Raw genomic sequence first — 27,546 nt, forward strand, 5'->3', positions numbered from 1 at the left:
AGGCATCCTGGTCCAGGTTGGATTCTTCCTGAGAGGTACTGTAATCATTGTGTGCAAAATTAGCATTATCTAAAAGGGGAAGGGGGGGGGGGCATTGTTACTCACACTGATGTCATGATGAATGTGTCATTTTCCAGCAATAAATATGCCTCAGCCAAGTTTATTTTCCATAAAAGCCTACGTGGTTTAGTTACAGAGAAGTAGATTTGAGGCAACGCCATGAGTCAGTAACAGTGGGAGATGGCAGCAGAGAGAAGAGGAAGTTGTTCATTTTCTACCACGACAGAAACTCACACATGTTCAGTTCGATGGCGGTGATGAAACAGGACGGACATGCGAAAAGGTAATTCCATTTAAATGTATATCAAACAAACCTTTTTAACCAGATGTTGTTTAGTTCGAAGGTGAGAAGTAATCTAACGTTACATGTGTAAAGTTGAATCTTAATTTTTATTTTATTTTGTTTTAATGCAGTTGAAATCAGTTTTATCATCTCTCATCTCACCTTCCATTAAAATGCTGAGGACATCAAGTCGTGCAGATCCAAAGATGTCCAATGATGAGGACACTTTTGGATCTAATGTGGGGTCAGAGGTCAGTCCTGAACTTCAGACAGACCGCTTTGGCTTCATAGTGCCAAATGGATCTGAAACCCGGTAAGCAGTTCCCACTTTGTGATTGTAGGTAGCTTCACCTCTGATTCACCGTTCATTAGATATTGATTGATGGTTATTATTTTCATTGTGAAACATTGAAATTGAGTGTAGCACAGTAATCTCGTGGGGAACACGTCTCCCTCACAGTAGAGAGGTTTGAGGTGAAAATCTTATCTTTGTGTACTCGAGCTTTCGTCCACAATCCAAAAACATGTATGTTCAGTCCACTGAAGACCCTAAATTGTCCTTAGGTGTGAATATAAGTGTGAATGGTTGTTTGCCTAGATCAGGGATGGGCAACTTAAATTCTGGAGGGGTCTGCAATTTTTTTTTTATCAGTGGTCCCGGGAGTGGGGGGGGGGGGGGACCACGTACTTCCTCAAAAAAAAAAAAAAAATATATATATATATATATATATATATATATATATATATATCCCGGATGAGCCCTCAAGCGGCTGGATAGCTCAGTTGGTAAGGCATCGGTTTTGGCATACGGGAGACGGTGGTTCGAATCCCGCTTGGGGCAAAAATGAGCACATAACACCATCCAGTGTGGGTCCTTGGGCAAGATCCTTCACGCTAATGCCTACCTCATACAATGATGAGAGACAATAAAACGTCAGACGTCGCCCGGCCAAACATGGTCTGCGTCAGGTGCTGGGGAACCAGAGCACCTTGATGAAAAATGGGCTACTGGAACAAAGCGGAGATGGGCGAGAGGCGATAACATGGCTCTGTTGGAATGCTACTACTCAAGCAACCCTAGTCAGAGGGGTTACATGCAGAGAATGTGGGCTAAATGGTTACTTCGAAACCCACAGTCACGGTTGACCACGAAACAACTAGTAGCTCAGTGTTCCAACATCCACAAACGGCAACTGCTGTCACAACTTGAGATTGATGAGGTACAACGCAGGTTCCATGGCGAAGGGCCCCAGGCTGCCAGATCAGAGGAGGAGGTCATACAAGAGATTGGGAGGCAAGCCCCAATGAATGCAGATGATGAGATTGGGTGGCAAGCCCCAATGAATGAAATGCTGAGCGAGGCAGCAACTGACCTGAAAGCTAAGATCATGGCGAGAATGAAAGCTGGGCAACCTAGAAACCGATTACAACGGCTATGTGAAGTACCATCTGAAAGTCTCATAGAAAGTGTGAATGCAGCACTGAGGGCGATCCCTACCGTAACGATCACAGAAACCAATGAGCTGATATACGCTTCAGCATCAGTGATCCTGGAGACTCTCGGCTATAAGAGCAACCATGGAAGCCATGAGATACGTTACCCACCATGGAAAAGACGGTTGGAGGCTAAGATCAAGGCGGCCCGGAAAGATGTGAGTCAATTGACGGAGGCCCAGAGAGGTGTGATGAAAAGGCCGATACCCGAGAGGTACATCCAGATGACCATACCTGAAGCACTCGAAACTGCCAAACAAAGGCTCCAAGCCTTGTCCAGTCGCCTAAAGCGGTACACGAAAGAGAATGAGGCCAGACGAATAAACAGGCTGTTCGCAACACAACCTGCGAAAGTGTACGCTCAGTGTGTACGCTCAGGGTCCTAACAACAGAGCTGACCCACCAAGACTGGAAACTGAAAGGTACTGGAAAGGCATATGGGAGAAGGAGGTTGCACATAACAGCAGTGCACAATGGCTGGTGACCCTGAGAGAGGAACACAGCAACCTCCCTGAACAGAACCCGGTTACCATAACAGTGGCAGACATACAGGAAAGAGTCTCAGATATGAAGAACTGGACAGCACCAGGCCCGGACATGGTCCACACCTACTGGCTAAAGAAACTCACAGCACTCCATGAGCGCCTAGCAGTACAAATGAACCAGCTGCTGAGGGATGGGACTCACCCAGAATGGCTAACCGATGGGCGAACGATCCTGATCATGAAGGATCCCTCGAAGGGTGCAGCCCCATCCAACTATCGGCCAATAACCTGTCTCTCCACAACATGGAAGCTCACGTCAGGCATCATTGCGGCTAAGATAAGTGGACACATGGATCAATACATGATTTTTTTTTTTTTTTCCAAGATGGCGCCCGAGTAGGCAGCCTTCGGCAAGTGCTCTTCAAGAGCCTTGCTTTTTTGTTCTTTTTTGTTCTTTTTTGTTCTTTTTTGTTCTTTTTTGCTGTTTTTGTCTTTTGTTTTGTCACATGTTGTTTGTTGTTTCATTGTGTGGACCTGATATGGACTGTTTTCAGCGCTTTTTGGCCACGACATTCGTCAAAGGAGCAGTATCTGTGCTTGGTGGTTGCGCCTTCTCGGCAGCACGCCTGTACCAGCACAGATTTTGATTGGGAGGAATGTCGGCGCCATTGACTGTCGGTGCTGGATAGACCTGGGGCGCTTGTGTTTTTTGCGCCAGTAATGGGCAGCATTTTTCACAACCCCGATTTGTTCAGTGGCTATGTCAGCGCTGTTGGACAGTTGGCGTTGGTGCGGCTGGATGGATGGCCGCTGAAGTTGAGGATGAGGAGAGAGGAGCGTTGGCGAAGAGCGCCGATGCGTATTTGGAACCGTGAGTTGCCGCTTGGAATTGAAATGGATTTCCATGGGACAGGAGAAGTGAACATATCTCTTTTTTCGTCAATGGATGCTACAGCTTCTTGTTGACTTTGAAACTTAGCTTGTAGCCGACGTGTGCACATTTTGAGCATGACGTCTCTGATCCACTGGTTAAAGGACACTTTGATTCTCTCCTCTTTCATCTCAAACCGCTTCAAACAACAAAGCGTGTGACGGAAAAGTGGTTAGGACTGCACGACTGTCCGTGTTTTATGTTATGTGTTGTGTTTATTATTTTACTTTATGTTAACTGTTTTGTAAAGCGCTTTGTTACAGCTGCCGCTGTTGTGAAAGCGCTATATAAATCAGCATGTATTGTATTGTATTGTAATACATGAGCGAAGCACAGAAGGGCATTGGTAGAGATACTAGAGGAGCCAAACATCAACTCCTGGTTGACAGAACAGTCACACAAGACTGCAGGTCCCGACGTACCAACCTGTGCACAGCTTGGATTGATTACAAGAAAGCCTATGACTCGATGCCACATACATGGATCACTGAATGCTTGGAGTTGTATAAGGTGAACAGGACCCTAAGAGCCTTCGTTGCGAACTCGATGAGGATGTGGAAAACCACACTTGAAGCCAATGGCAAGCCACTTACCCAAGTGTCCATCAAATGTGGCATATACCAAGGTGATGCACTCTCCCCACTGCTGTTCTGCATAGGACTGAACCCCCTAAGCCAAGTAATCACCAAGACAGGCTATGGATACCGCCTCAGAAATGGAGCTACAATCAGTCACCTCCTCTACATGGATGACATAAAGCTGTATGCTAAGAGCGAAAGGGACATAGATTCCCTGATCCACACAACCAGGATCTACAGCAGCGACATCGGGATGTCATTCGGGCTTGAGAAATGTAGTCGGATGGTGACTCAGAGAGGAAAGGTAGTCCGCACTGGAAAGGTAGTCCCACTGAAGGGGTCTCACTCCCTGAAGGAACAATAGCAGACATTGAGGACAGCTACAAGTACCTTGGTATACCACAAGCCAATGGCAACCTCGAACTGGCAACAAGGAAAGCGGCTACGGCCAAATACCTCCAGCGAGTGAGGCAAGTCCTAAGAAGCCAGCTCAATGGCAAGAATAAGACCCGGGCAATAAACAGCTATGCCCTGCCAGTGATCAGATACCCTGCAGGAATAATAAGGTGGCCAAAGGAAGAGATTCAGACCACGGACATTAAGACCCGAAAACTCCTAACCATGCATGGAGGGTTCCATCCCAAATCCAGCACCCTGAGACTGTACGCAAGCCGAAAGGAAGGAGGCCGAGGACTAGTGAGTGTGAGAGCAACTGTCCAGGATGAAACATCCAAGCTCCATGAATACATCAAGGAGAAGGCTCCAACGAATGACGTACTCAGAGAATGTCTCAGACAATGGGGAACAGAAGATGAGGCGCTGGAGGAGGGACCATCATGGGAGGACAAGCCCCTACACGGGAAGTACCACCGGACCATAACTGAAGTGGCTGATCTCAAGAAGTCCTATCAGTGGCTAGAGAGGGCTGGCCTGAAGGACAGCACAGAGGCACTCATCCTGGCTGCTCAGGAACAGGCCTTGAGCACCAGAGCCATCGAGGCCCAGATATACCACACCAGACAAGACCCAAGGCGTAGGTTGTGCAAAGAGGCACCTGAGACGATCCAACACATAACTGCAGGGTGTAAGATGCTGGCAGGGAAAGCCTACATGGAACGCCATAACCAGGTGGCTGGCATAGTCTACCGAAACATCTGTGCGGAGTATGGACTGGAAACCCCAAGGTCAAAATGGGAAACACCTCCGAAGGTGGTGGAGAATGACAGAGCGAAGATCCTGTGGGACTTCCAGATCCAGACTAACAAGATGGTAATGGCGAACCAACCAGATATCGTGATCATAGATAAAGGGCAGAGGAAAGCCGTTGTAGTGGATGTAGCGGTCCCAAATGATGGAAACATCAGGAAGAAGGAACATGAGAAACTCGAGAAATACCAAGGGCTCAGAGAGGAGCTGGAGAGAGCCTGGAAGGTAAAGGTGACAGTCGTGCCTGTGGTGGTCGGAGCACTCGGGGCAGTGACCCCCAAACTAGATGAGTGGTTGCAACAGATCCCGGGAACAACATCGGACATCTCAGTCCAGAAATGTGCAGTGCTGGGAACAGCAAGGATACTGCGCAGAACCCTCAAGCTTCCTGGCCTCTGGTAGAGGACCCGAGCTGAATGAGGGACGGACACCACCCGAGGGGTGAGATGAGGATTTATATATATATATATATATATATATATATATATATATATATATATATATATATATATATATATATATATAAATTCCTTGTATCACCCCCCCTCGGGTGTGTTGCAACCACTCATCTAGTTTGGGGGTCACTGCCCCGAGTGCTCCGACCACCACAGGCACGACTGTCACCTTTACCTTCCAGGCTCTCTCCAGCTCCTCTCTGAGCCCTTGGTATTTCTCGAGTTTCTCGTGTTCCTTCTTTCTGATGTTTCCATCATTTGGGACCGCTACATCCACTACAACGGCTTTCCTCTGCCCTTTATCCACGATCACGATATCTGGTTGGTTCGCCATTACCATCTTGTTAGTCTGGATCTGGAAGTCCCACAGGATCTTCGCTCTGTCATTCTCCACCACCTTCGGAGGTGTTTCCCTTTACCTAAAACAGCGAATAAGTGATTTTGCCAGTGCTGAACCGCAAGTATTTGAGGGCCAACTGTAGTAGAGGAAATATGATTACCCCCTTCCCCCTCTCGCCACACAAATACATTTTTTGGGGGTATTGAAAATAAATCAAAGGGCACAAAGTCAGCAGGATGAGGCTCCAGTTCACCATTGACGTTTTTTAGGTTGGTGGATTGACTTTGAAATTCATGTTTTTTTTTACTTTACATTTTAATTAGCTACATACACAAACCGCTATTGACAACAAAAGGCAATTAACATTATAAATGTTTAACAATAAAATATGCATTTCATGGAAGTGAGCTACAAAATGAAAGGTCTAGATGTGTAACTGAAGTTGAACTTGAATGCAGTCTATATACTAGAAATATTTTGTATTTGTTTTCATACTCCTCACTGGCGACACCGTAACCTGTTACCATGGAGCCAAAACACCGCTGCCGTGTGGTTTTCCTGTTTCCTGTCCTGCTTTGGAACGCTCAATACTGAAAGCGTAGATAGCGCACGAGTACTACATGCAGCAACTCTGCACAACTGTTTAATTACTAACATTGTGTACCATGCTTCCTTAGTTTAATACCGTGATTCTCAACTAGTGTGACTTGGACACTAGTGGGTCATAAGATATAAAGTATAAAAGTACAGGAGCAAATTGTCCAATCTCACTTAATTAGTCAGAAAGTTATTTATTATATGCAAACATTGTACCCTTGTTCATTTATCCATGCCAGTGAAGTATAGTGACAGGCAGACCGGTTAAATGTCTTCTACAAGATGTCAATTATCCCGCAGCATATCCACTTTTTGTGACTTTTTCTTTTTGTGACGTGCCATGAGATTTTTTTCTCATGTGAAATACATGCCGTGGCTCAGTAAAGGTTGGGAATCACTGCTTTAATGGGATGGCATTATCTATATTCAACTGTAGAAATCAGCAAAATGTTTTTTCTGATAATAAAAATTATTGCAATCACAGCTTATATAAAGAGGTTCTAAGTGCCATAAAAACAGAAAAAAATTGATATCAACCATTCATGGTCGTGGTAAAAATTGGGGTCTTACACATGGTGTTCCTTCTTCTAGGCTGGTGTCATCGAGGGCTGGCACAACAGCGGTGTAGTGACATAGGTCAATATTAAGTCAACATACAGATTTCAAGATATAGAAAGTAGTGCATTGTCCACAAAACAGTGGAATCAATAGACAGTGGAATATCAGTATAAGAATGCCCTTTTTTATGAGTATTTTTTTAAAAGAAAAATTATCTCAGGTTTCATACACACTATTTTCGGTTTACAAACAGTCTTCCGCACGGCATTGGAAGGCTCAGAACTTTGTGCTTTTTTGCGCCTCATCTATATATATATTGCGCGTCGTCCCGCACGCCGTCTGTCCTTCCGTCTGTCCCTTTTCAAAACGTACCTACTTCACCGCGCCGCTGCGCGCCGCCACTGCGCCGCTGAGGCAGTGGCTCACTACGATCGCGCGGGCATCTTAGCGAAAAAATGTTGTCTACCCACAAGCATTGCAATGAAATTGTTAGTTATTTAGTAGAGCTAAACATCTCTTTATTTTTGCGATAAGCAATGAAGATGAACAAAAAGTTGAACCAAGCAACAACACTTTTGTGGGCCGAAGGCCCACCTTACCAGCCTTCCGCAGGAACTAGCTGATGAGCCGCCCGGAGGGCGGCGAACCACCACCTTACCAGCCTTCCGCAGGAACTAGCTGATGAGCCGCCCGGAGGGCGGCGAACCAGCTCGTACACTATATTGGCTCCATTCTTCAAGTGTTGTATTTTTGTTTTTGTCTTAATTGGCCACCACATCCCACAATGCAGCACAATGCAAAAGCCGCACTGCATTGTGGGATCTGGTGGCCATTTAGCGCTCGTAGCAACAACAACGAACTTAAACATTACTGGATCCTAAAAGTCCAAAGATGCCAGAATGTGTCATTTTTCTGTAATATTTGGTGAATATGTGTTCATTGTTAACAAGTTTGCATTTTACGCTATTGCAGAGGGAAGTGAAATTTCCACTTGCTTGTTTTTCATCAGGATGGTGGGCCCACATCCTCAACTAGTGAGGCAGAGGGAAGCCAAGTGGATCAACATCATGGACCAATGGCAGACCATCTTGTTAAAGAAGACTAACGTGGTGTGTTGGTGTGATGAAATTCTCCAAATCATGAGGATGAAGCAGTCATGCTTATCTTTGCTCTTGTAAAAAGTTAAAATGTCAACAATACTGTGCCCGTCAACGATTATTGTCTATCAAAACACATATAACCTTTCTGCAGGTCAAAGTGCAGTGTCAAAAAGGCATCCCGAGTTCTCTCCGAGCCAGGTGTTGGCCTCTGCTGTGTGGTGCCACCAATAGGATGAACCACAACAAACAACTTTTCCAGGTATTTAAAAAAATAAAATACATGTCCACCTAATTTAAACAGACAAAAGTTTTTGCAGCATGCAGCAATGAACAATTTTCATTGCAAATCCTAAAAACGATGATGAAACTTAGCCATGTTGCCATGCTCCACCCACATTAGCATGGTGATGGTGTGTCGCCCATTTGTCGGGGATACCTGCCTCTGATTGGGGCTCAGTTTCCCTTGGAAGGTTTGTCAAGCTTCGAAACCTGCATGGTTCCACCCAAAATTGCTGCTTCGATCCAAGATGGTAGACTTACTGATCAATTTCGGGCATGGGTCCTTGAGACCTGTTGCGAGAGACATTTTCATTTCTAATTTCCTGGAGGAGATGGCTGTCTGAGTTTGGGTTCATGTTTGGGACCCCTATAATGCTTCCCATGGGGGTTGAACCCATTCGTGTAGGAGTCGACTTTACTACTCCTTATTGTTGTTAAAAGCTTGAAATCGATTAATTGTGAATCACGTTTCTTGGCATCTTGTCAATTGGCTAATTTACAAATGACTTATGACTCGTTTTTTTTTTAAATTCATTCATTCATTTAAACTCAAAATATGTCTTTACACATAATGTGACTGTTACACAAAAGTTTGGGTGGAGCGCTGTACTGTGATGAAAAAAATGTCAATGACATCACTGCTTAACCAACTGTTGACTCAGTGTTCAACAGATTATACTCGATCGACCCAAAATCTTTAGTCGTTTAACCCTTAGTTCACCATATTCCACGCTTAGGGAAACATTAAACCTGGTGCTTGGCCCCGCGAACATGTTTTAGATCTAAAAACCCACTTAAATTCCCTTAACATTGCAAGTCACATACTGTACTTAATCACTCGTTAATTTATCTTTTAGTTGATTGAGCTATTATTCAGTTGATTTTACTTGGCTTTTTTGGTTTTTGGTCAGTCTCTGGATTCACAGGCCGCTCTGCAGAAGTGGGTGGATATTATCGACAAGGATTTGGACCGACAGTTTCCTTTCCACGAGATGTTCCTCTCCAAGGATGGACATGGGTATGGAGGAAATACATTAATGCATGAAGGCTGTCAAAGGCACTCTTATTAGACCGTAATCATGTCTGATGTGTGTTTAGGCAGCAAGGTCTGTTCCGGGTGCTCAAGGCATACACTCAGTACCAACCAGAGGAAGGCTACTGCCAGGCGCAAGGGCCAGTGGCTGCTGTTCTCCTGATGAACATGCCTGCAGAAGTAGTCGCGATTATGATTTGATCTAATTTACACAAAAATGGTCAAATGTATTTTTGATGTCATCTTATGGAAGCTAACCTTGGCAGGAGGCCTTTTGGTGTCTGGTCCAGATTAGCGAGTACTATCTACCTGGCTACTACGGTCCTCTATTGGTGAGTGTGCTCTGTCTAGCAGTCTTTCCCAATCTGTCCTGAGCTAAAACACATACTGATGAAATCATGGTGATGTGTGGTGGGGACGGAAGTGTATCTAAGTGTTCGGCCTCTGACGATATGTTGCTGGAAAAGATACAGGAGCAAATATAAAGTACATTATTTGTAGTACACAAATCATACTTGTCAGACCAATTTGGACATTTGATATGAACTTCAAGTGTGATGCAGGAGGGAGTCTTGTTCGACGCGAGCGTGCTGACCTGGGTGTTGAAAAAGACGTGTCCATCTGCGTACAAACACCTGCAGCGCCACGCAGTGGAGCCCCTCATGTTCGCCACCGATTGGTTGATGTGTTTGTTCACGCGACACCTGCCCTTCAACGCTCTCCTCCGAGTGTGGGACTTGTTTTTCTGCAATGGTAAATCCTTGTCTCACACTGACATAAACAAAAAAAGGTGAACACCGAAACACTCGCTGAATTTCTTTATTGACTTTTATACAAGCAATTGGGTCTCTGGACTAAATTTTAATCCAGTGAACCCCCCCGTTGGCCAAAAAGGTTTATAATTGATTATAGATGCCACAAGCCGGTGGTAAAGTACAACTCACTCCAACATAGTTGGCACCAGGATGCCACAAGCAACAACTCTTTTTGCTTTGGCCTTTAGAGAAAGCTTAATTCTTGATGTTTGAGTTGTTGTATCAAAATAATGTCAAAGACGTCTTTTTGAAATGTTATCTCTTTAATAATGTGAAATAATGCATAATCTCTTTTGTGTTATGACTAGATTTTCTTTTAAAATAAGACACTTAAGATGACTTTCTGTGGCCACCCATCACACCCACAAGGGGTGAGAGTGCTACTGCAGGTGGCGGTGGTGCTGGTGCGTCGCGTGTTGGGTCGGGCAGAGCAGAGGAAGCGGTGTCAGGGCCAGATGGAGACTCTGCAGAGGCTGAGGGATGTCAGGTGTGAGGTCCAAAAAGAGGATGACACCTTCATAGCAGAGGTATGGCCAATACACGGTCATTCCTAGAAAGTCACAGTGTCCCATCGTTGCTGAATGATTTTTAGATGAGGCCCGTGGGCTACTCGTATGGTCCTTGAGGGCGACCTGGTGCCCTCGGGCACTACGTTGGTGTAAATTAATATCTCTCTGGCTGTGTTTGTCAAAACTAAATCTAATTCTTCATCTCATGAGCGTGCCGCTAAAGAGAGGAGTTAATGTAATGTACAATTGAACTAGCCATCAACAAACATTTTTACCCTTACAAATGAGATATAAATATGTTTATATTGCAGGTGTGTGCTGTGCCACTTACCTCCAGTGATCTGGAGAAACATACAGAGAAGGAGCTGCTAAAATGGAGAAAAGACAGACCCTCGTCCACCTTTGACCCACGACGTCGCTGCCATGGATACCGCGTGGCGTGGGATAGGGTTCAACTCAACCGGGCGGACCTGGACAGGGAAGATAGAGTGACGGGAAACTTGTCTCTGCCTCTAGCCCGCTCGGCATCCTGCCTGTCGCTGTCGCCTTCGCTGCTTCACAAGAGGTGGAGGAGAGTGGGGAACGACAGAGTACAGAAAGCCGTAGGTGGAGTTTCGAGGCATCGCTCACTAGGAGCAAATGATTGCAGAAGCTGCAATGAGGTGAATTTGCACATGACAATGGAGGACAAAGGTGTCAAAAAACTAAAAGAAGCCTTAGATGCAAAGAAGCAGACTGTCAAGATGACAGGTGCAATGAGAGAAATGTCCCATGGTACTGTTGTTCAAGATATTCCTTTGACTGCTGAGTACGCCTTCCACCAAGTCCCGGAAGATGAGCTTCTAAATGACCACATAGACAACGAGTGTGAAGACTCGATAGATGAGACACAAAGTCAGATGGAGTCGGAACCTCCAGAAGAGGTAACCTTAAACATAAATGCCACAAAGTCAGAGTCAGAAGTGAAAAGTGTGACTAAGATAGACACAGTTGATGAAATTGCAATGTCTAAGCTCCAAGCAAGTCCAGAATTGGATCAGGACAAGTCTATTGAAGCTGTCAACAGGCAGCTGAATGTTGTTACGGTGACTGACAGGAGCTTGTCACAGGGAAGCGCTTCTCTTTGCTGTCAGACAGAAAGTAACAACACAACTGAACAAAAACAAGCACGTAGGAAAATAATTCCCAGCCTGAAACAAGCCTCTGTAAATGGGACTCCCCACGTGTCTGGTAACGTTTGCATCCGTAAGTCCTCCACCACCCGCGGCTCAAAGTTAACGCGACACCTGTCGGAAGAGCTCTTCACCGACCCCGGTCAAAGCATTAGCGATGCCGTATCTCCAAAGCAGACCGATCATCAGACCGACCCTCTCGAGACTGCTAACCATTTCAGTCTTTTCAGCAGGCAGCCGAAAAAGTACACAGAGAGGGGCGCGGCCAAAATCCAAGTGCCCACTATCTTGATCCAGGATTTTAGTGATGGGATGGAAAAACTGGTTGTGAAGGAGGAGGAATCGAACTCCAGAGAGAGGAGGTGGTGGCGGCGGCGTGAGCGAGAATGGAGGGAGGAAAAGGAAGGAAAGTTAAGGAAGAAGAGAGAGAAAGAGGTCAAGAAGGAAAAGGAAAGAGAGAGGAGGAAACCACAAACCAGAGGAAAAAGTTTCCAGGTGCAAAGAGACACCATTACATGTTCTCCTTCTTATGCTGAAGCTTACTTTTAATACTGTACATCCTCTCTTTGCTTTATGTTCCATTGGGGTTGATGTATTCAAATGCTCCGAGTCATCTCTTGTAAATAAACAGAACCATGTTTTCTTCATTTTGTTTGGTTTATTCAGGGGGAAAAAAAATATGCGTCTTGTATACAAAACAAACGGCAAGTGCTTCATGCTTCAACATGATTACCAAAGTTCACAATGTAACCCAATAATAATATTAATGATTTAAAAAAATAAGTTGATATTTTACACTGGCAGATGCTGTCGGACAGCAGATGCAGGACAGTGTCCTCTGCATTATCTTCTCAGAGAAGAAAATCTCAGTCCATCACTCAAGAAGGGCAAAATGAATATGTCGTTTTTTCCACCATTGGTCAGTCAGTCTATTTGTGTGTCGTCATCACTGTCACTGGCCAGAACTTCCTGGTTGCTCACCGGCTGAGTGCTCATCTGAGACGACAGCGGAAGCACCGATCCAAACAACAAGGAGCAGAACTGTGACAGTACACAACAGGAAAAGAGCCACTTTCAGAATTTCAGTCGACTTTTTTGGAGATAAATGTAATTTTTGAACTATTCAATGTTATTCTTCAACTAAAATGGTTCCTTGAGATATAGCAAATAATTCTTTAAAAAAGAGGATGTTTAATGCCACACCCCGTTGATGTTTACTGTCAAAGTAAACATAAAACCACAAGTTACACGTTTATGTAAAACGAAAACAAACCTTTGCCTTAGGAAAGTCTGCTAATGCTGAAACATTCCAAATCGTATACAGGCTAAGTAACAGCATCTGTGTGGCGTGGTTATAATATAACTGAAGACATAGAATAAATGAAACTCGTATCGTATCTCAAGGCAGCATTTGTTTTTATGGAAAGGGGAGAAAACGCAACCTTCTTATTTGGCGGCCCATCTTTTTCTGCAGTTTCCGCTTCCTCCTCTTCTTCACTGTGCAGCCTCGTCCTGTGATTCGCCACCACCTGCCGCTTTGAACTTGTGGAATCTACTGTGGATGGACCCGGCGCAGTACTGGTATCCATGGCGATGAGGTAAGAGTCCATGTCGTCATTCATGAAGTCGTCGGGAGGCCGCGCTGGGGGGGTGTCCCCTCTGGAGGAGCAACGTTTGGAAAGTTGATAAAAATGAGTACATTTGAAAAATGGTTTTGGTTGGCAATATTGAGAGTGATAGAAAGAGTAATCCAAAAGACCCCAAAATAAGAAAGAAACAAATAAACATTTATAATTTCTTTTTTTTTTTTTAAACCATGAATATGTGAATCCAGGGGTGATAATATACAAGTCTGCAGAGGACAAGTATCCTGGACTTATCTGGAGACCAGAGGTGTGACAGGGAACGCACAGGATGCTAACAAATGCAGCACGTGAGCAAAAAATTTCAGAGGCATCTAACGAAGACTGATAATACTGTATAAAAGTCAACAATATATTTGTAGTGCTATTTCAGTCAATTTCTGTACAGTACACAAACACAGGAATAATGTGTGCAGCATTAAACAAAAACAACAATAAAAACAACCAAAAAAAGAATAAGAAGGTGTACACTTTACAATGCATGCAAAACTGTATGCAAAAAGGGTCACTGTGATGTCACAAATTATGACAGAGAAGCATTTCCCTTTGAGGAGTTATTATCCATCCATTATCCTAACCGCTTATAATGTATTGAAAATTGAATAAACAGCTGTAATTGTCAGCTACCGGTTCTGGGCGGGTGGAAGCATCAAAGAATTACGTCGGCTTTTGTGGCAAATCATTCTGTTACAGTGTTGTGACTCAGCACATGAAGGCTAATGACATGACTTTGGATTGCTGCGTGCGACGCACTGTTTGCTCTGAAATGCTTTACTTCTATGACTTATTCAAGTAGCGGTCTTGAAAATATCTGGGACAGGATTCATTCATTTGCCTTAGAGGTGTCTTTTGGCGCTATCTAATTTCTAATCATGCGCTTGTGCTCATGTTAGTTCCGGGCCAGTGCCCAGGTTAGCACCAGTTCTTTCTTTTTTCACCACCGAAATTGGCTCTAGCTCTATTGCTTCAAACTGGTACTTAAGCTGGCCCCAATTATTTGTTGGGACAGACTCTGGCACCAACTACGGCAGGTTGGATGATCATGACGATCGCCGATGTAGAGGAATGACTCCCCGGACACACGGAAGATTTGCACAAACTGTTGAGTGGTGAATTGTGTCCCACCAGAAGAACGACCGCGGATGTGCCCAGATAACATGTGATCTCCGTTTTCGCAGCCAGCCTTGTGATCATCTACAATGACTAAGAAAGATAGAAGCGTTTGCTGATTGCATGTCCATGACTTTTATATACTTCATACAAGTATAATCGATGCTATGCTAAGTTGCCTAGCAGATGCCATTATTAATAGCGCAGGAACTATTGGGTAAACATCGACGTAAGCAGTGACGTTTGGATGCTCTACAATGATGTACAGTAATGACGTAGCTCCTACTTGGCTCTTTGCCGGTGGAAAACCAAACACGTTCTACATAAGAACTTGTTCAGCACCAAGTAAGCACAGCACTGGCCCTGGCACCGAAAGAGCACCAAGTTTTGGGGGGTGGAAAAGAGGTGTGACAAGCTCGTTAGTAGAAGCACAGCACTTCCTGCTGTTAGGCAGGACCTAACAATTTGTTACCAACAGGGATGAAGACTTACTTTTTTGAGAAGCCTTCACATTCTTTTTTCTCTCTTTCCTCCTTTCAATCGATATGCCCATTTTGACCTTTGCAATCAGGCATGAACCAGGCCTAGTGCCCAAGTTTAGAGCTGCCAACCTACAGCAGTCTTGGCCACGGGCCCCCAAAGGAGTAGCTACGGCCCTGGGCTGAGCAAGTGAGATCGCCCGCTGGTCTGACAGCCCAAGTGTGGGGCTTGTGCATTGATGAAAAAGGCATCTGGCAGCTGCAAGAACTAATGTGAATTACAGGACGCACTGACCATCAATCCGAAGATGCTAAGCAGGTCCACACAGCTGGCTTCGCAAAGACTGGCTCCCCCAGCTTCGGAGTTTGTCTCACCTAATTAATTATGAAGGATTTGATGGCTGCTCTGCTCCCTGCAGCCGGGGAAGCTCTCCTCGAGAGTCCTCACTCACTGCTGAATTCAAGCATTTTACGAAGCGGAATGAAAACTACACCCCACGGTAGCAGCGACAACTCTGAATGAAAATGAACTGTGCAAGAACGCCGTTCACAACAACGCTCCGTTTACCATTGGCGTGTCACCAAACATATAGCCTGTTGCAATTCTTAACTATTTTTGCTCGCTTCTAACATGTTTGAGCCTTTTGACCCATTATTATTATCTATTTTTGGGGGGTAAATATCTGGAACAAGCTATGGCCTAACGAGCTTGCCTTCGGTGATCTCCGCAACAAAATACGATCAGTAATATTTGACAGCTTTGGAAATGAGTTCATTATTTTAAAGAGGAATGAAGCAGATGTCATTGGATGTCATTGGAGGGTCTGGCCCATAAATGCTGCTCTAGTTCATTCAATTGATGTTAGCTGGGGCTGTTAGGTCCAGTTCTTCCTCACAAAATCCATCTAATCATGCCTAAAAGGACCTCGCTGTGTGCGCTGGGCCAAGTCATGCTGGAGCAAAAAATAAACAACCCCACAGAGTGCCCACAAAGTTGGAAATATACCTAACCAAAAAACCAGATTGCCTAAGAACATATCTACCATGCATGATTATTGTTTGTTACCTCCGTGTGTCGTTTCTGGTATTATCTGAAAGTGTGGCCAGCACAAAGTCGCCTTCCAGGATGCTGTCTGATACCGAGAGCACAAGAGGGCTGAAAAATACACATGCACAAATAAAGACACAGATGCGGGTCAATGAATGGCTGTGATGTCCATACACTGAACGTTGCTTCTTGAGTGAACATGCATGCATACCTGCCCGGCTCATCAAAGTACATTGAAATAGGTAGACCTGTATTCTCAGCAAAAAATAGCAAACCCTGGAGGAGATATGACAGAAATCAACTCAGCAATCGGGAGTTCTCCTCCAGATGAGCCTCCTTTAAAAAAGACTCTTTCGTTTTCTTCTCACCCGCAGCTCCTTTAGGCAAAAGGTAATGCTGATGTGAGCTTGGACAGCAAAATGGTCAAACTCGTCGGAGACCAGAAACAGTTCAGTCAGCATGGCCTTGGACTGCACTGAGATGGGGGTGGGGGAACATAAGATACAAACAACAGATCCATTTTGACATACTTTCTTGGACAAGAGCTTCACTTAAAGAACAATTACGGCAATCAATAAAATAGCACTCAGGAATCACCTAATTCCTCATCCACATGATTCCTGAGCCACATTCGTTCATCGCTGACTGAAAGTGTGACTTCCTCCATAGATGGTGGGAAATGTGCCACTGTGTCCACCAGCAACCTCAGAAAGACACGGCATATCAGCAGTTCATGAATTTCATTTTGTATGCTTTGTTGATTCTTTTAAAAATGTTAATGTACCACGTATCGTTTCTTGACAATTGAAACATGAAAATCCTCCACGGGAAACCCAACAAGTGTTACACCATAGGGAGGCCAAAGCTCTACTGTGCTCCTAGTCGTAAAAAAGCTCCAATACCACTACCCTCAATACCAGCCTACCCTTTACGTTAGCATTACTATACTACTATCAAACAGTTCTTTAAAAAGAGTCAATGTGTGCTTACTTCAAGCTGTTAAAAAAACGAACCTAACATTACGAAAATAACACGTTTAAGCAAGAACAAAACTTTGCAAACATCCACTAGCCTAATGCTATCACACAATGCAAAACACAATAGATGGGCTCACAAATAGCATTGATTTTGCAATATAAACCTTTTAATAACGAATAATCAAACCCACATACAGTACTGTACAGAAAGACGCTACAACAATAAAAAGGTATATAATTTTGACTTCCCAAGTTATGTTACTCCAGTTTAGTTATGTTCAACATCTCTGTATCATTTTATTAAAAGTGTGTTTTCTGCTGTGTAGGACACCGCCTCCTTGGAGGTGAAGAAACAACATGCATTATACCCAGTGGTGGGAGTGTTAGTGAACTTCCGTCATTCGCCAGTCATTCAAGTCCGTCGTTATTTCAGGGTGGTCCAGTCTCTCATCGTGATTTCTAACGCGCCTCCCTCATCGCTAAATTAAATTTTGTCATAGCTGTTTTAGGACTGTCAATAAAAATTGGACCAGGGTAACAGCACCCAATTTTATTACCTACCCGGTAATTTACAAACAGTTTGGACCATTTTACACACCCAGAAAAATCTCTTAAGCTGTTACCACTCTTCCTCCTGCTTCTCATCCCCAAACTGCCCCTCATCTTTGCTTTTTCGGTTCATGGGGTTTTGGGGGACGGCCGAAAATCGCTTCCGTCAGCTCTTATTCCGTCAGTGTTTCAAAGTTACCGCCAGTCGTCAGCCCACCAATCCGTCACTGCTGGACTCATAATGTGCCCGTCGGTACTGACGGACAGGTGACGACAAGTGTAAATGCCCACCCATCCATATACCTCACAGGCAAATGGAATAGGAATATTCCGTGTGTATGAGAAGTGTTCTTTTTGAGTGAAAGGTATTTCATGTTCAATAAGTCTGTTTAACAATGTTTGTATAATAATGCATAAGTGTGAGTGAAAGCTATGCCATGTTCAATTAAAGGTTGTGTTTTTTGTAAACAATCTGATGAATATCAAATATATTTTCATCAAAATTGCAAGATGTATCGGTGGGTACTCAATTGTACAGTAAGTTCTTGTAGTCACTCTAGAAAAGTGATAAAGTGGTATCGGTGACAAACCTTGGATTGGCTCGAAATACGTTTTTGCAGCTGTTCTTATCAAACACGGCCTGTAAGGTCTCACTGTCCTGGAAAGACAGGTTATGAGTCCTCAAGAGGCCTGCAGCGAACAAAACAGTGATGGGATGTCAAAAAACAAATACTGTGTCCGTGCGAAATGAGATTATGTTTCGAATCCCTCATGTAACGTAATGTCAGCCGACGTGTCGGAGGAGGTGACGTGGCCATACCATATTTGCAATGCAGCGTGAAGATGAGGCGATCATTTTGCTTGTCCAGATGAATGTGACACTTTTCCACCGTCTTCTCCAGAGATGCCAGGGACCTAAACACTGCCTGGACACTCTGGATATTTGCATATGAAAATACACACACATGCACGCAGACACACGCAAAAGGACATTCGGGTTAAGTAACAGTGGACTGCAACATGAGGATCGTCATTCAGTCATTTACCTGCTGGTTTAAACATGATCAGAAGCACTGATTTATCTTCACAACACAAATTCTAATTTTTGTTCAATGAAAGATTCATTTGAATTAATTTCTTCCAACAGTCTATTGTGTTGCACAGCTTCTCCGGTGCCTTCATTTAGATTTTTGGGCCAATCACATCCCAAACTCAAGTATTTTATGAAACGGTATGAAGGTAAATGAAGTATTTTCCAACTGCCAAAAGAAAGTAGAAGAAGTCGTACCAGTAGGCATGGTAACTATTGTGTGACATACCACTAGTTCAGTATAAGGCTTCCTTGACGCAACAAAAAGTATTTACAGCACCAAAAGGACCAATAACTGACCAGGATTCTATCTTTGGCCACAAAGTGATGCAGTAATATAGTTAAGGTTCAGGACTCAGTTAACCTGTGTATAAACAGTTTTTGTACATCGCTTCACTAAGGGATGTGCAGTGAGATTTTTTTCTGAATTTAAACATGTACCTGGGCTCAATAAAGGTTGGGACCAAATGATAGATGCAATTCTTATTCTGTAACACACCTTTATTGACATCCTGCAGCGGAAGGCATACCCATTGGGGACAATGAAACTGCAAAAAACACAGAGAGATGGGCACTACGTAAAATATCCTACGGAAATGCGGACATCTGCCCACAGTACACCCTGCACACACAGTCAGCACCTGCTGAAGAAGAGAGGCGAAAACAGGAAGCAACCATAAGCCGACCGAGAAGAGTTCACACACCGCAGGGCAAGCTACAACAGGGGGTAGAACAAGAACAACACTCATAATAAATTGGCAGTGCCCCTCTTCGGGAAGTGTCATCACTGAGAAATTTACCCCAGGATCCTTCTGAGGCTCGATGTACAGCTCATCGCCGATTCGGGACAAGGAGTGGATGGCTTTGGCCAAAACTGCCCCGTACACACGGACATAGGATATACTTATCGCTTGCAAAACAACAACAGCAAGACATGAAATGAATGAAAGGAGGTGGGGTGAGATAGAGTCTACCTTTCACGTTTCCACCCGTCACAACGCAGTCCATTTCTGCAGCTGCAGTTAGTACTTTTACTAGCAACTAAACGAGCAGCTATCCGCTAATAGGGAACAGCGGAGCTTTGCATAGCATGAGCGTGTATTCCATATGCCGTAATCACAGTCCGTTTGGGGAAATATTTAGTTTTGTTAATTGAAGAATGACCCGTATGGAAGAATCACACTGTACATCATTGTTTACGCCGCCACAAATCATTTCCGCACTGTGGACCAATCGGAACAAGAGAATATCGAAGAGAGGCGTGTTTTACTACACGCATGCGCATTTTAAAAAATCACGTTAAAATTCGATCATAATCAGAACTTTCATTTAAAACAGAAACCGAATTATATTTATGAAAAATAAAAAGTGGATGAAACTAAATGCAATGAACATTATTCGTCCTTTTCTATTTTGGTTTTACACGTAGGCACGAGTCCGCAAATTTGTGTAATACAGTACACTGAAAACTTGCTATGCTGCCTTCCTAATGCAAAATTGAAGCGTATCAACGGCTAACGGTTTTAACAAGTGTTAATAACTTTTAGACGCTAAATGCATCTTCTTGTTTTCTGTTGTAACTGGCAAACATAAGGTAGCAAAATAAATCAGTAAGGTTTCCATTAGTGAACTCTGAAGAAATAGCCAATACAGGCTGGCTTAACCCTCATAATCAACAATAAAGTCCACCAGGGGGCTATTCATACTATGGTTTCTCAAAACAGCAGTGCCTTTAATACGTACTCCAATCTTGGCATTTTGTTCATACTGTAAAATAAATAACTCACAAGGCAAATAGGTAGCAGATGCTCTCTCCAACATTCAAGTGGAACGAACCATGGTTACAACTATAAAGAAAATAAAGCGAAAGAGCTTGGAAGTTGCAGTCAAGGCACAATCATCTCACCTCACTGGTCTTTCTTGTCAGACGACTTTGGCGTTCCACCAAGCATCAGGAACGTTGTGCACTGTCTCGCCACCTATCCCTGCTGACATAAACGACTGCTTGACTAGAGTGGAGCCACTGGACGTTATGCAGAAAGACGGACAGTTTGAAGGAGAAGAACAGCAACAAAGCAAGGAATCTAGAGAAACTGGAGCTTGAACTCAGCTGATATTTCTTCAAAAAATGCTAAGAATCTGGAAAAAAATATACATGAGAGAGATCAAATTTGACAAGAAGCATTCACTTGTGGAAATGTGGTCTTAGCCATTCAAGCTGAAGAAATTGGATTGGATTGGATACAACTTTATTGTCAAATGTGCCGTGTGCTATCTTAACATGAGGTGAGAAAAAGGTAAAGAAATCATGGAAACCAACTGGAACATGTCCAAAGTGGATGACAACCCTTCAGCGATCCGTTTTAATACAATGGGCTCTGTTTTCAACCACTTTCCTTAAAGAACTGTGTAAATGCCTTTTGTCCAATGTACTTGATCCTAACTCTTGGACTTGAAAGTCTTACAACTTTATAATTAGATGTCTCAGTCGAGTAATCAACCAGACGGTCAGGCATTACTGCAGTCTATGTTGGAGAGACTGAAACTCCAGCCTGGAAGAGAGAGGGACGCACGTGAACATTCGGATGAACCGCTCCCCCCTGTCCCCACATGTGGGGCAGATGGAGTGAAAGAAAGAGAAGATGTTACGAAAGGTTATGTGCTTGGTGTTCGTGCAAAAAGATTTGAGGGGTCTTCTGTGGATAACAGTTTTAGCCCGAAAGATGAAGAGAGACTTCAGCCAGTTCGTGGCTTTGAAAAGTACAGAGGTAACTTTTTCTTCCCGCCGCAGAGAGATAACAGTCCAATGGGGGTAAACATGGTGTCGGGGAATGTCAATTCCCCTCAGATCTCCAATGCGTCAACGGGGCAACACTTTTCGGCAAAAGCTCTTTCTTCCTTAGGGAGAACTGATTCTGGGGTCCAACAGGATAACATATCTGGAAATAAAGACCTGGACCATGGCTTTAAACACAAAGTCCATGACTGGTCATGGGGAAGCACTGATTTTACAGCGGACAATCAAGGGAATAAAGCGTTTCAGGCTGAAAACGGAGAACTCGGAGATTTGTCTAAATGGAAAGACATGCAAATGATCTCTCAAAAAGGCAGCATGACCAAGAGAAAGCAACGATCATTTGAAAACAAAGGAAAGAGATGGACTCACAAACTCAAGGAGAGATGGCTAGAAAGGAAAGGAAAAGATGACTCCAAGGAGGATGATACAAACACGGTGAGTTTTACAAAGTCTATTCATTTCCACCCATCAGATTAAAATCCTCTCTATGATTCCAGAGCTCAGCACAAAGCCCTCTCATCAACACAACATATCAAAACGCAGAAATGACCGTCCCATCGCTAGGCAGCAGTGAGACCCCGACAGCACAATCCGAGGACGACACGACTGACGCATTTATCAGGTCATTAATCTGCAGTACTGTGCTTGCTCTGACCTGAAACTATTGCAGGAGTATGCAGAAGACTGGCTAAAAGTTCTTACTGATATTGAACCTCTAATGTGAAATGTGTAAGATGCTTCTGAGATGTTTCCAAATAATCACTTTGACAGAAGTTGGGCTATTTTCTTCCACTACTGTTTGATGAGTACCACACCCGTGACACGTCTCTTAATCATCCATATGCCAAACAAAAATCAGCTTTTAAAAGTCTGTCATTCATCACTCATAGTGATGGATGTAAAATGAATGAATGAATAATAAAACGCAGGAGGACACCGAACTCCTAATAGCACAGTGCTAAATTATAGAACACGTAAGAAGGTAAAACTCTGGTATTTACAGCTTGAAGATGGTGAAAGGCATTGTGGGAGGATTCAAATTCACATTAATGTTAGAGGGAGTGACATTGTCGTTTTCAGAGCAAGACTGACATGCCCATAAAAAGCAATGGAGGAAGGCTTCAAAGAGATTGTTGTGTCTTCAAGCTGGAAGCACAGTCACTATTTGAAGTTGGTGTCAGCTAAAAACCCAAATATTAAAGCTTGGTGCAGACTCTGTGCTGCCTAAAGAGGTTTTGTAGCTTCATTAACACTACGTTCCTCCAAAATACTTGGATCGCACTGCACCATTATATTCATTCAAGCGTAAAGAGAAAGTCACAGCAGTTTGTGAGTGCAGGAGGTCCCCAAATGCAATCATTATATTCACGATCCATGTATGTTATAAGTTTAGGGTATTACAATTATAACACGAATAACTGAATATGTCAAGGAAACTAACTTTCTTTATTTTGAATGTGACTTACAAATGTAATTTATGTTTCGAAAAACTGTCTTTTACATTTAGTTTTAATTAAAAACAAGTAGACACTACACAAATCATTCTGCTAAATACTACCTTCGTTGGCACTACAGTGGATTTAGTGGTTAGCAAGACGACTTCACATTCGAGAGGTTCTCGGCTAAGGCCCTTCCATGGGTAGTTAACATTTTCTCTCCATTCCCGTGTGGTCTTTCTTCATTAATTTGGGTATACCAACTTCCTCCTACATACCAAAAATATGCACGTTTCAAAATATGAAAACCGTAAATTTGCCATAGGTGTGAATGTGAGTGTGAATGGTGCTTTGTCTACACTCGGACCACACCAGTGTCCCCGGCTTCTCACCCAAAGTCAGGATCGGCTGGGAGCTCACCAGTCACTCAGGAAAACACAGAGAAAACAGATGGATGAATGGATGGATAATAATTTTGTAGGGCTATTAACTAACTTCAGAGGTACCGGGTTCGATTCCAGCTCCGGCCTCCCTGTGTGGAGTTTGCATGTTCTCCCCGGGCTTGCGTGGGTTTTCTCCGGGTGCTCCGGTTTCCTCCCACATTCCAAAAACATGTGTGGCAGGCTGATTGAGCACTCTAAATTGTCCCTAGGTGTGAGTGTGAGTGCGAATGGTTGTTCGTTTCTGTGTGCCCTGCGATTGGCTGGCAACCGATTCAGGGTGTCCCCCGCCTACTGCCCGAAGACCGCTGGGATAGGCTCCAGCACCCCCCGCGACCCTAGTGAGGATTAAGCGGTACGGAAGATGAATGAATGAATGAATGAATGAATGAATTAACTAACTTACTAAGGGCATGGAATCACTCAATAACGAATTGGGTTTCCGGTTTGGCTTTGTTTTTAATGCTTAGAATCACAAGGCATATCATTTACGTCTCTTAAGCTGTGTGGGAAAATGGCCATGTCATCTATTTGCGACCAAGGTGACCTCCATTTTGATTTCCTTTTCTTTCAGATCAAGCGATGACTTTCAATTTAGCTTCAGCTCAGTCAGCTTGTTGGAGGAGATTGTCTCGGGCCAAGAGTGGGCCAAGTTCCTGAACACTGCCTCGTCAGACTCCTCAACCAACCAGAAATCACCAGAGAAGACACTGAGCAGGCCGGATCTCACACCTAAACCAAGTCATAATGGTCCATCCAATTTTGCTACCCACCAAACAGGAGGTGGGAACAAACAGTGGAGCTTCAAGGCCAGTGAGCCGCCGCCGGTTCATAATGATCCTGTCAATGCAAACTTTCCGGACGAGCTTGCACAGAACAGCACAGCACACAGGGAGGCTGATCAATCGGAGCCAATGGAACAAGGTCAAAGTCAACCATATGTGCAACTGAAGCAGAGTGGACTCACACAACCAAAAACTTACTATGTGGAGGTTAGACACCACTTAAGCACAGCCCAAAAAGAATGAATGATGTTTACATAAAGGTATATTAACGTGTTTCCCAACCTTTACTGAGCCACTGCACATACTTTACAGTGTACCTTCTACCGCCAGCATTTATTTGTTCTGCCTCTCACTAGGCGGTGCTGGCAGAGGGACACCAACAAAAAGACTTTATGCAGTAAATGAGTCATAATTTTGCAAGTAAATTCAATGAAGTCAGATAATTTCTCACCACACCCCTGATGATCTCTCACAGGATGCTCATGGCTTGTGGCACATTGGTTGGGAATTACTGCATTGACAAACCAAAAGGCAAGAATAATACTTTGCATCCTTTATTCTTGTCTTGCAGCGAGCAGACATTTTGGATGACTCACCGCCGACCAGCAGAGTCAACAGGAAGCGACAACACCACTCCGCTGAGACGTCTCAAATGGGTTGGGGAGGAGAGGGACAACAAAGACAAGGAGGTCAGCTCTAAAAAATGATCACAAATAAATAACAAATACAAATATGGTGTATAAGATGCAAGCAACTATTTCTTTCTTTGGTTTCAGAAGAGTTGCCAAACAGCGATAAGACAGATGGTGCAGAGCAGAATAACACCCCAGCTTTCTTTGGCCCGAATGGATATTCAGCACCTCCTGTTCCCTCCCATTTTTCTCCTTGTGGTTCTGTGCCCCGGGGTGTCCTCAGACACTCCACATCCTGGAATTTCGATTCCTTATGGGGAGGCAAAAGGGTAAGTAGTGTGGAATTGTGAGGCGAGTGGCCCATGCAAGTCTCATTCCAGACGACTCCACTTCTGAAGCAACTCAGAGTCAATTTCAGATTTGGAGTTTGTGTTTACAGTAATTAAAAAAATCATAATAACAATAAACACTGACTTGAAGCAAGAAATTTCCAAGTCAATGATCACATAAAGGAAACAAGGAGATCCATATCTTCTCACAATATATTTGGACACGTAGTCTGACTGCTTTGATAAGAGCTCTTGGTTCTGGATTGTAGATCTCTTGAGGTTTGAAAAAAAAATCCCCAAAATGTCTGCAGCATTTCAATGAAGATGTCTTAAAATACAATTAACTGTTAAAAAAAACTCTTCCTCAACTCTGTAGACCAGTTTTGCCCACAGTCTAATCTATTCTTCATATGCCACAATAGCACATTAGCGTACAATCACCAAGTGTATGATTACTGATACAATTAAAAAGATAATGAGGATCATGGTGAATGGTTGATTGGACTGCTTGTGTCGAGGCGTATACGGTATATGTGCTGTAGGTCCAGTCTTACTAAGGTTCTGGCTTCATTTTGTTATGCTCATCTATGTGAGTGAAGCTTTACTTTTTGACCCAAATGCCTCTTTCTTCAGAGACGAGTGGAGCCCAAGAGGCGGGTGCATTTTGCAGAGACGGTTCAGGAGATACCACCGATTGAAGTAGTTCTGGATACTTGGGACACTGAGGAGGAATCTGGAACAGAACTGGGGATTGGATCAGAGGAAGAGGAGGAGGAGGAGAAGGAGGAGCGCAAGGCAGCAGGGGAACAGAAGGAGGTGCCGGCACGCCGACCTGCTCTTCCTGCTTGGATACGGGCCCTGAAGAGAAAGAACACTGGCAGGAAGCACAGTTCGTAATTATGCCAGTGAAACCTGTCTTTTGCTCACTTTTTTACACCATTTAAACACACTTGTCTATGGGAACCCATACAATATATGCATCAAAATTGTGCCTTCACAAAGATAATAATGCACAATTTTGATAGACACAAAAAGGTATTAGCTGAACAATGTTTATTATTATGGTTGTTTACAGTGGTGTAGAATTGTACTGCATCATATTGAGAGCTGTGCAGTATTTTGGTTACCTCATCCAGTTACTGAAGTGTTACATTAGTGAATTTCCTTTGTGGGTGAATAAAGTATCTATCTATCTATCTATCTATCTATCTATCTATCTATCTATCTATCTATCTATCTATCTATCTATCTATCTATCTATCTATCTATCTATCTATCTATCTATCTATCTATCTATCTATCTATCTATCTAGATAGATAGATAGATAGATAGATAGATAGATATCTATCTGGATATCTAGATATCTATCTGGAGATAGATAGATAGATATCTGGATCTCCAGATATCTATCTATCTATCTAGATAGATAGATAGATATCTATCTGGATATCTAGATATCTATCTGGAGATAGATAGATAGATATCTGGATCTCCAGATATCTATCTGGAGATAGATAGATAGATAGATAGATAGATAGATAGATAGATAGATAGATAGATAGATAGATAGATAGATAGATAGATAGATAGATAGATAGATAGATAGATAGATAGATAGATAGATAGATAGATAGATAGATAGATAGATAGATAGATAGATAGATAGATAGATAGATAGATACAGTAGATAGATAGATAGATAGATAGATAAATGGTGCAGTACAGTACATTTCTACACCACTGCGAACTATGATGGCCTTAATTAACACTGATCAGTTAACAACCATTTAAACTGAAATCATGGATTGGTTTATACAAAGTAAATACAGGGTACATGTATTTGAAGATAATTTCTGAAAACATTGGCAAAGACTGAGAGCTATGTACAACTGAACTGCAGAGATATATTATTAAATTGATTTTCACCATTTCAGTTTTCCTGATTTTTGGGGGCATGGAGTCCGGCAAGCCCGTCACCCTACTCCCCCAACATATAAAAAACTTGTTTTGCATCAGTGGTTTTCTGGCACAATTGTGAGTTACTTACAATTCCAAGGACGATTTCTACAAATACAGTACATGATTCAGTTATCTATTTAGCTAGCTTGCCTCCAACCTGAAAATACATCTTCCCAAAATGCCATGATTTACAGAACAACTCATAAATCCCCAAGCGAGAGGTGGTGTAGTGGACAGACGAATCTGTCACTTGCCCTCTATCTAATATAAGCCGCAGAAGCTTGTTTGCTCTGGAGCTAGCTGGTGGCTCACGCCTCTTATCGTGGCATGAAGCATCCCGTGACGCGCCGGCAGGATAAATTCCAGTGATATATTA

The 27,546-nt window shown here is 43.4% G+C and overlaps 3 protein-coding genes across 11 annotated transcripts; 2 read left to right on the forward strand and 1 right to left on the reverse strand.

Moving 5' to 3' along the window:
- Window positions 1–106: 106 nt before the first annotated feature.
- Window positions 107–12,542, forward strand: tbc1d10c (TBC1 domain family, member 10C). Of its 3 annotated transcripts, none has more exons than XM_052069233.1 (10): window positions 107–343; window positions 475–656; window positions 7,997–8,096; window positions 8,239–8,346; window positions 9,278–9,384; window positions 9,465–9,579; window positions 9,666–9,731; window positions 10,041–10,152; window positions 10,584–10,741; window positions 11,035–12,542. In XM_052069233.1, the coding sequence occupies exons 2-10, from the start codon at window positions 517–519 to the stop codon at window positions 12,442–12,444; spliced, it is 2,316 nt and encodes a 771-aa protein (XP_051925193.1). In that variant the 5' UTR covers window positions 107–343; window positions 475–516; the 3' UTR covers window positions 12,445–12,542. The 3 variants fall into 3 exon arrangements, with proteins under 3 accessions (XP_051925193.1, XP_051925192.1, XP_051925191.1); XM_052069232.1 differs by having other exon boundaries at window positions 9,669–9,731; window positions 9,963–10,152; XM_052069231.1 differs by having other exon boundaries at window positions 108–343; window positions 9,963–10,152.
- On the reverse strand, window positions 12,534–20,814 carry rad9a (RAD9 checkpoint clamp component A). Of its 6 annotated transcripts, XM_052069454.1 has the most exons (13): window positions 20,698–20,814; window positions 20,579–20,638; window positions 19,592–19,665; window positions 19,433–19,506; window positions 19,291–19,339; window positions 18,522–18,636; window positions 18,292–18,391; window positions 16,773–16,879; window positions 16,544–16,650; window positions 16,387–16,451; window positions 16,194–16,283; window positions 13,338–13,554; window positions 12,534–12,936 (listed from the first exon to the last, which is right to left on the reverse strand). In XM_052069454.1, the coding sequence occupies exons 2-13, from the start codon at window positions 20,610–20,612 to the stop codon at window positions 12,820–12,822; spliced, it is 1,149 nt and encodes a 382-aa protein (XP_051925414.1). In that variant the 5' UTR covers window positions 20,613–20,638; window positions 20,698–20,814; the 3' UTR covers window positions 12,534–12,819. The 6 variants fall into 6 exon arrangements, with proteins under 6 accessions (XP_051925414.1, XP_051925423.1, XP_051925396.1 ...); XM_052069463.1 differs by lacking the exon at window positions 20,698–20,814 and having other exon boundaries at window positions 20,579–20,687; XM_052069436.1 differs by lacking the exon at window positions 20,698–20,814 and having other exon boundaries at window positions 19,592–19,701; window positions 20,579–20,627.
- A 456-nt stretch (window positions 20,815–21,270) lies between these two features.
- zgc:113229 (uncharacterized protein LOC550612 homolog) lies at window positions 21,271–26,546 on the forward strand. 2 transcript variants are annotated; one of them, XM_052069245.1, is made up of 6 exons: window positions 21,271–22,023; window positions 22,086–22,210; window positions 24,039–24,456; window positions 24,821–24,938; window positions 25,029–25,210; window positions 25,844–26,546. In XM_052069245.1, the coding sequence occupies exons 1-6, from the start codon at window positions 21,271–21,273 to the stop codon at window positions 26,105–26,107; spliced, it is 1,860 nt and encodes a 619-aa protein (XP_051925205.1). In that variant the 3' UTR covers window positions 26,108–26,546. The 2 variants fall into 2 exon arrangements, with proteins under 2 accessions (XP_051925205.1, XP_051925204.1); XM_052069244.1 differs by having other exon boundaries at window positions 25,026–25,210; window positions 25,844–26,544.
- Window positions 26,547–27,546: the final 1,000 nt, after the last annotated feature.

This window comes from Hippocampus zosterae, chromosome 1 (assembly GCF_025434085.1).
Source record: "Hippocampus zosterae strain Florida chromosome 1, ASM2543408v3, whole genome shotgun sequence".
Lineage (NCBI taxonomy): Eukaryota > Metazoa > Chordata > Actinopteri > Syngnathiformes > Syngnathidae > Hippocampus > Hippocampus zosterae.

Excerpts from the sequence above, each read along its gene's own strand:
- zgc:113229 (XM_052069244.1), top strand. The coding sequence starts at position 21,271 with ATGTCTCAGTCGAGTAATCAACCAGACGGTCAGGCATTACTGCAGTCT. Across the intron at positions 24,939-25,025 it reads GGGACAACAAAGACAAGGAG|AAGAGTTGCCAAACAGCGAT; the intron begins GTCAGCTCTAAA and ends CTTTGGTTTCAG. Across the intron at positions 25,211-25,843 it reads CCTTATGGGGAGGCAAAAGG|AGACGAGTGGAGCCCAAGAG; the intron begins GTAAGTAGTGTG and ends CTCTTTCTTCAG.
- rad9a (XM_052069436.1), bottom strand. The coding sequence starts at position 20,612 with ATGTTGGAGAGAGCATCTGCTACCTATTTGCCTT. Across the intron at positions 18,637-19,290 it reads GCTGCAGGATGTCAATAAAG|AGTGTCCAGGCAGTGTTTAG; the intron begins GTGTGTTACAGA and ends GCAAATATCCAG. Across the intron at positions 18,392-18,521 it reads CACGCTGCATTGCAAATATG|GCCTCTTGAGGACTCATAAC; the intron begins GTATGGCCACGT and ends TGTTCGCTGCAG.
- tbc1d10c (XM_052069231.1), top strand. The coding sequence starts at position 517 with ATGCTGAGGACATCAAGTCGTGCAGATCCAAAGATGTCCAATGATGAG. Across the intron at positions 8,097-8,238 it reads TGTTAAAGAAGACTAACGTG|GTCAAAGTGCAGTGTCAAAA; the intron begins GTGTGTTGGTGT and ends ACCTTTCTGCAG. Across the intron at positions 9,580-9,665 it reads TGATGAACATGCCTGCAGAA|GAGGCCTTTTGGTGTCTGGT; the intron begins GTAGTCGCGATT and ends TAACCTTGGCAG.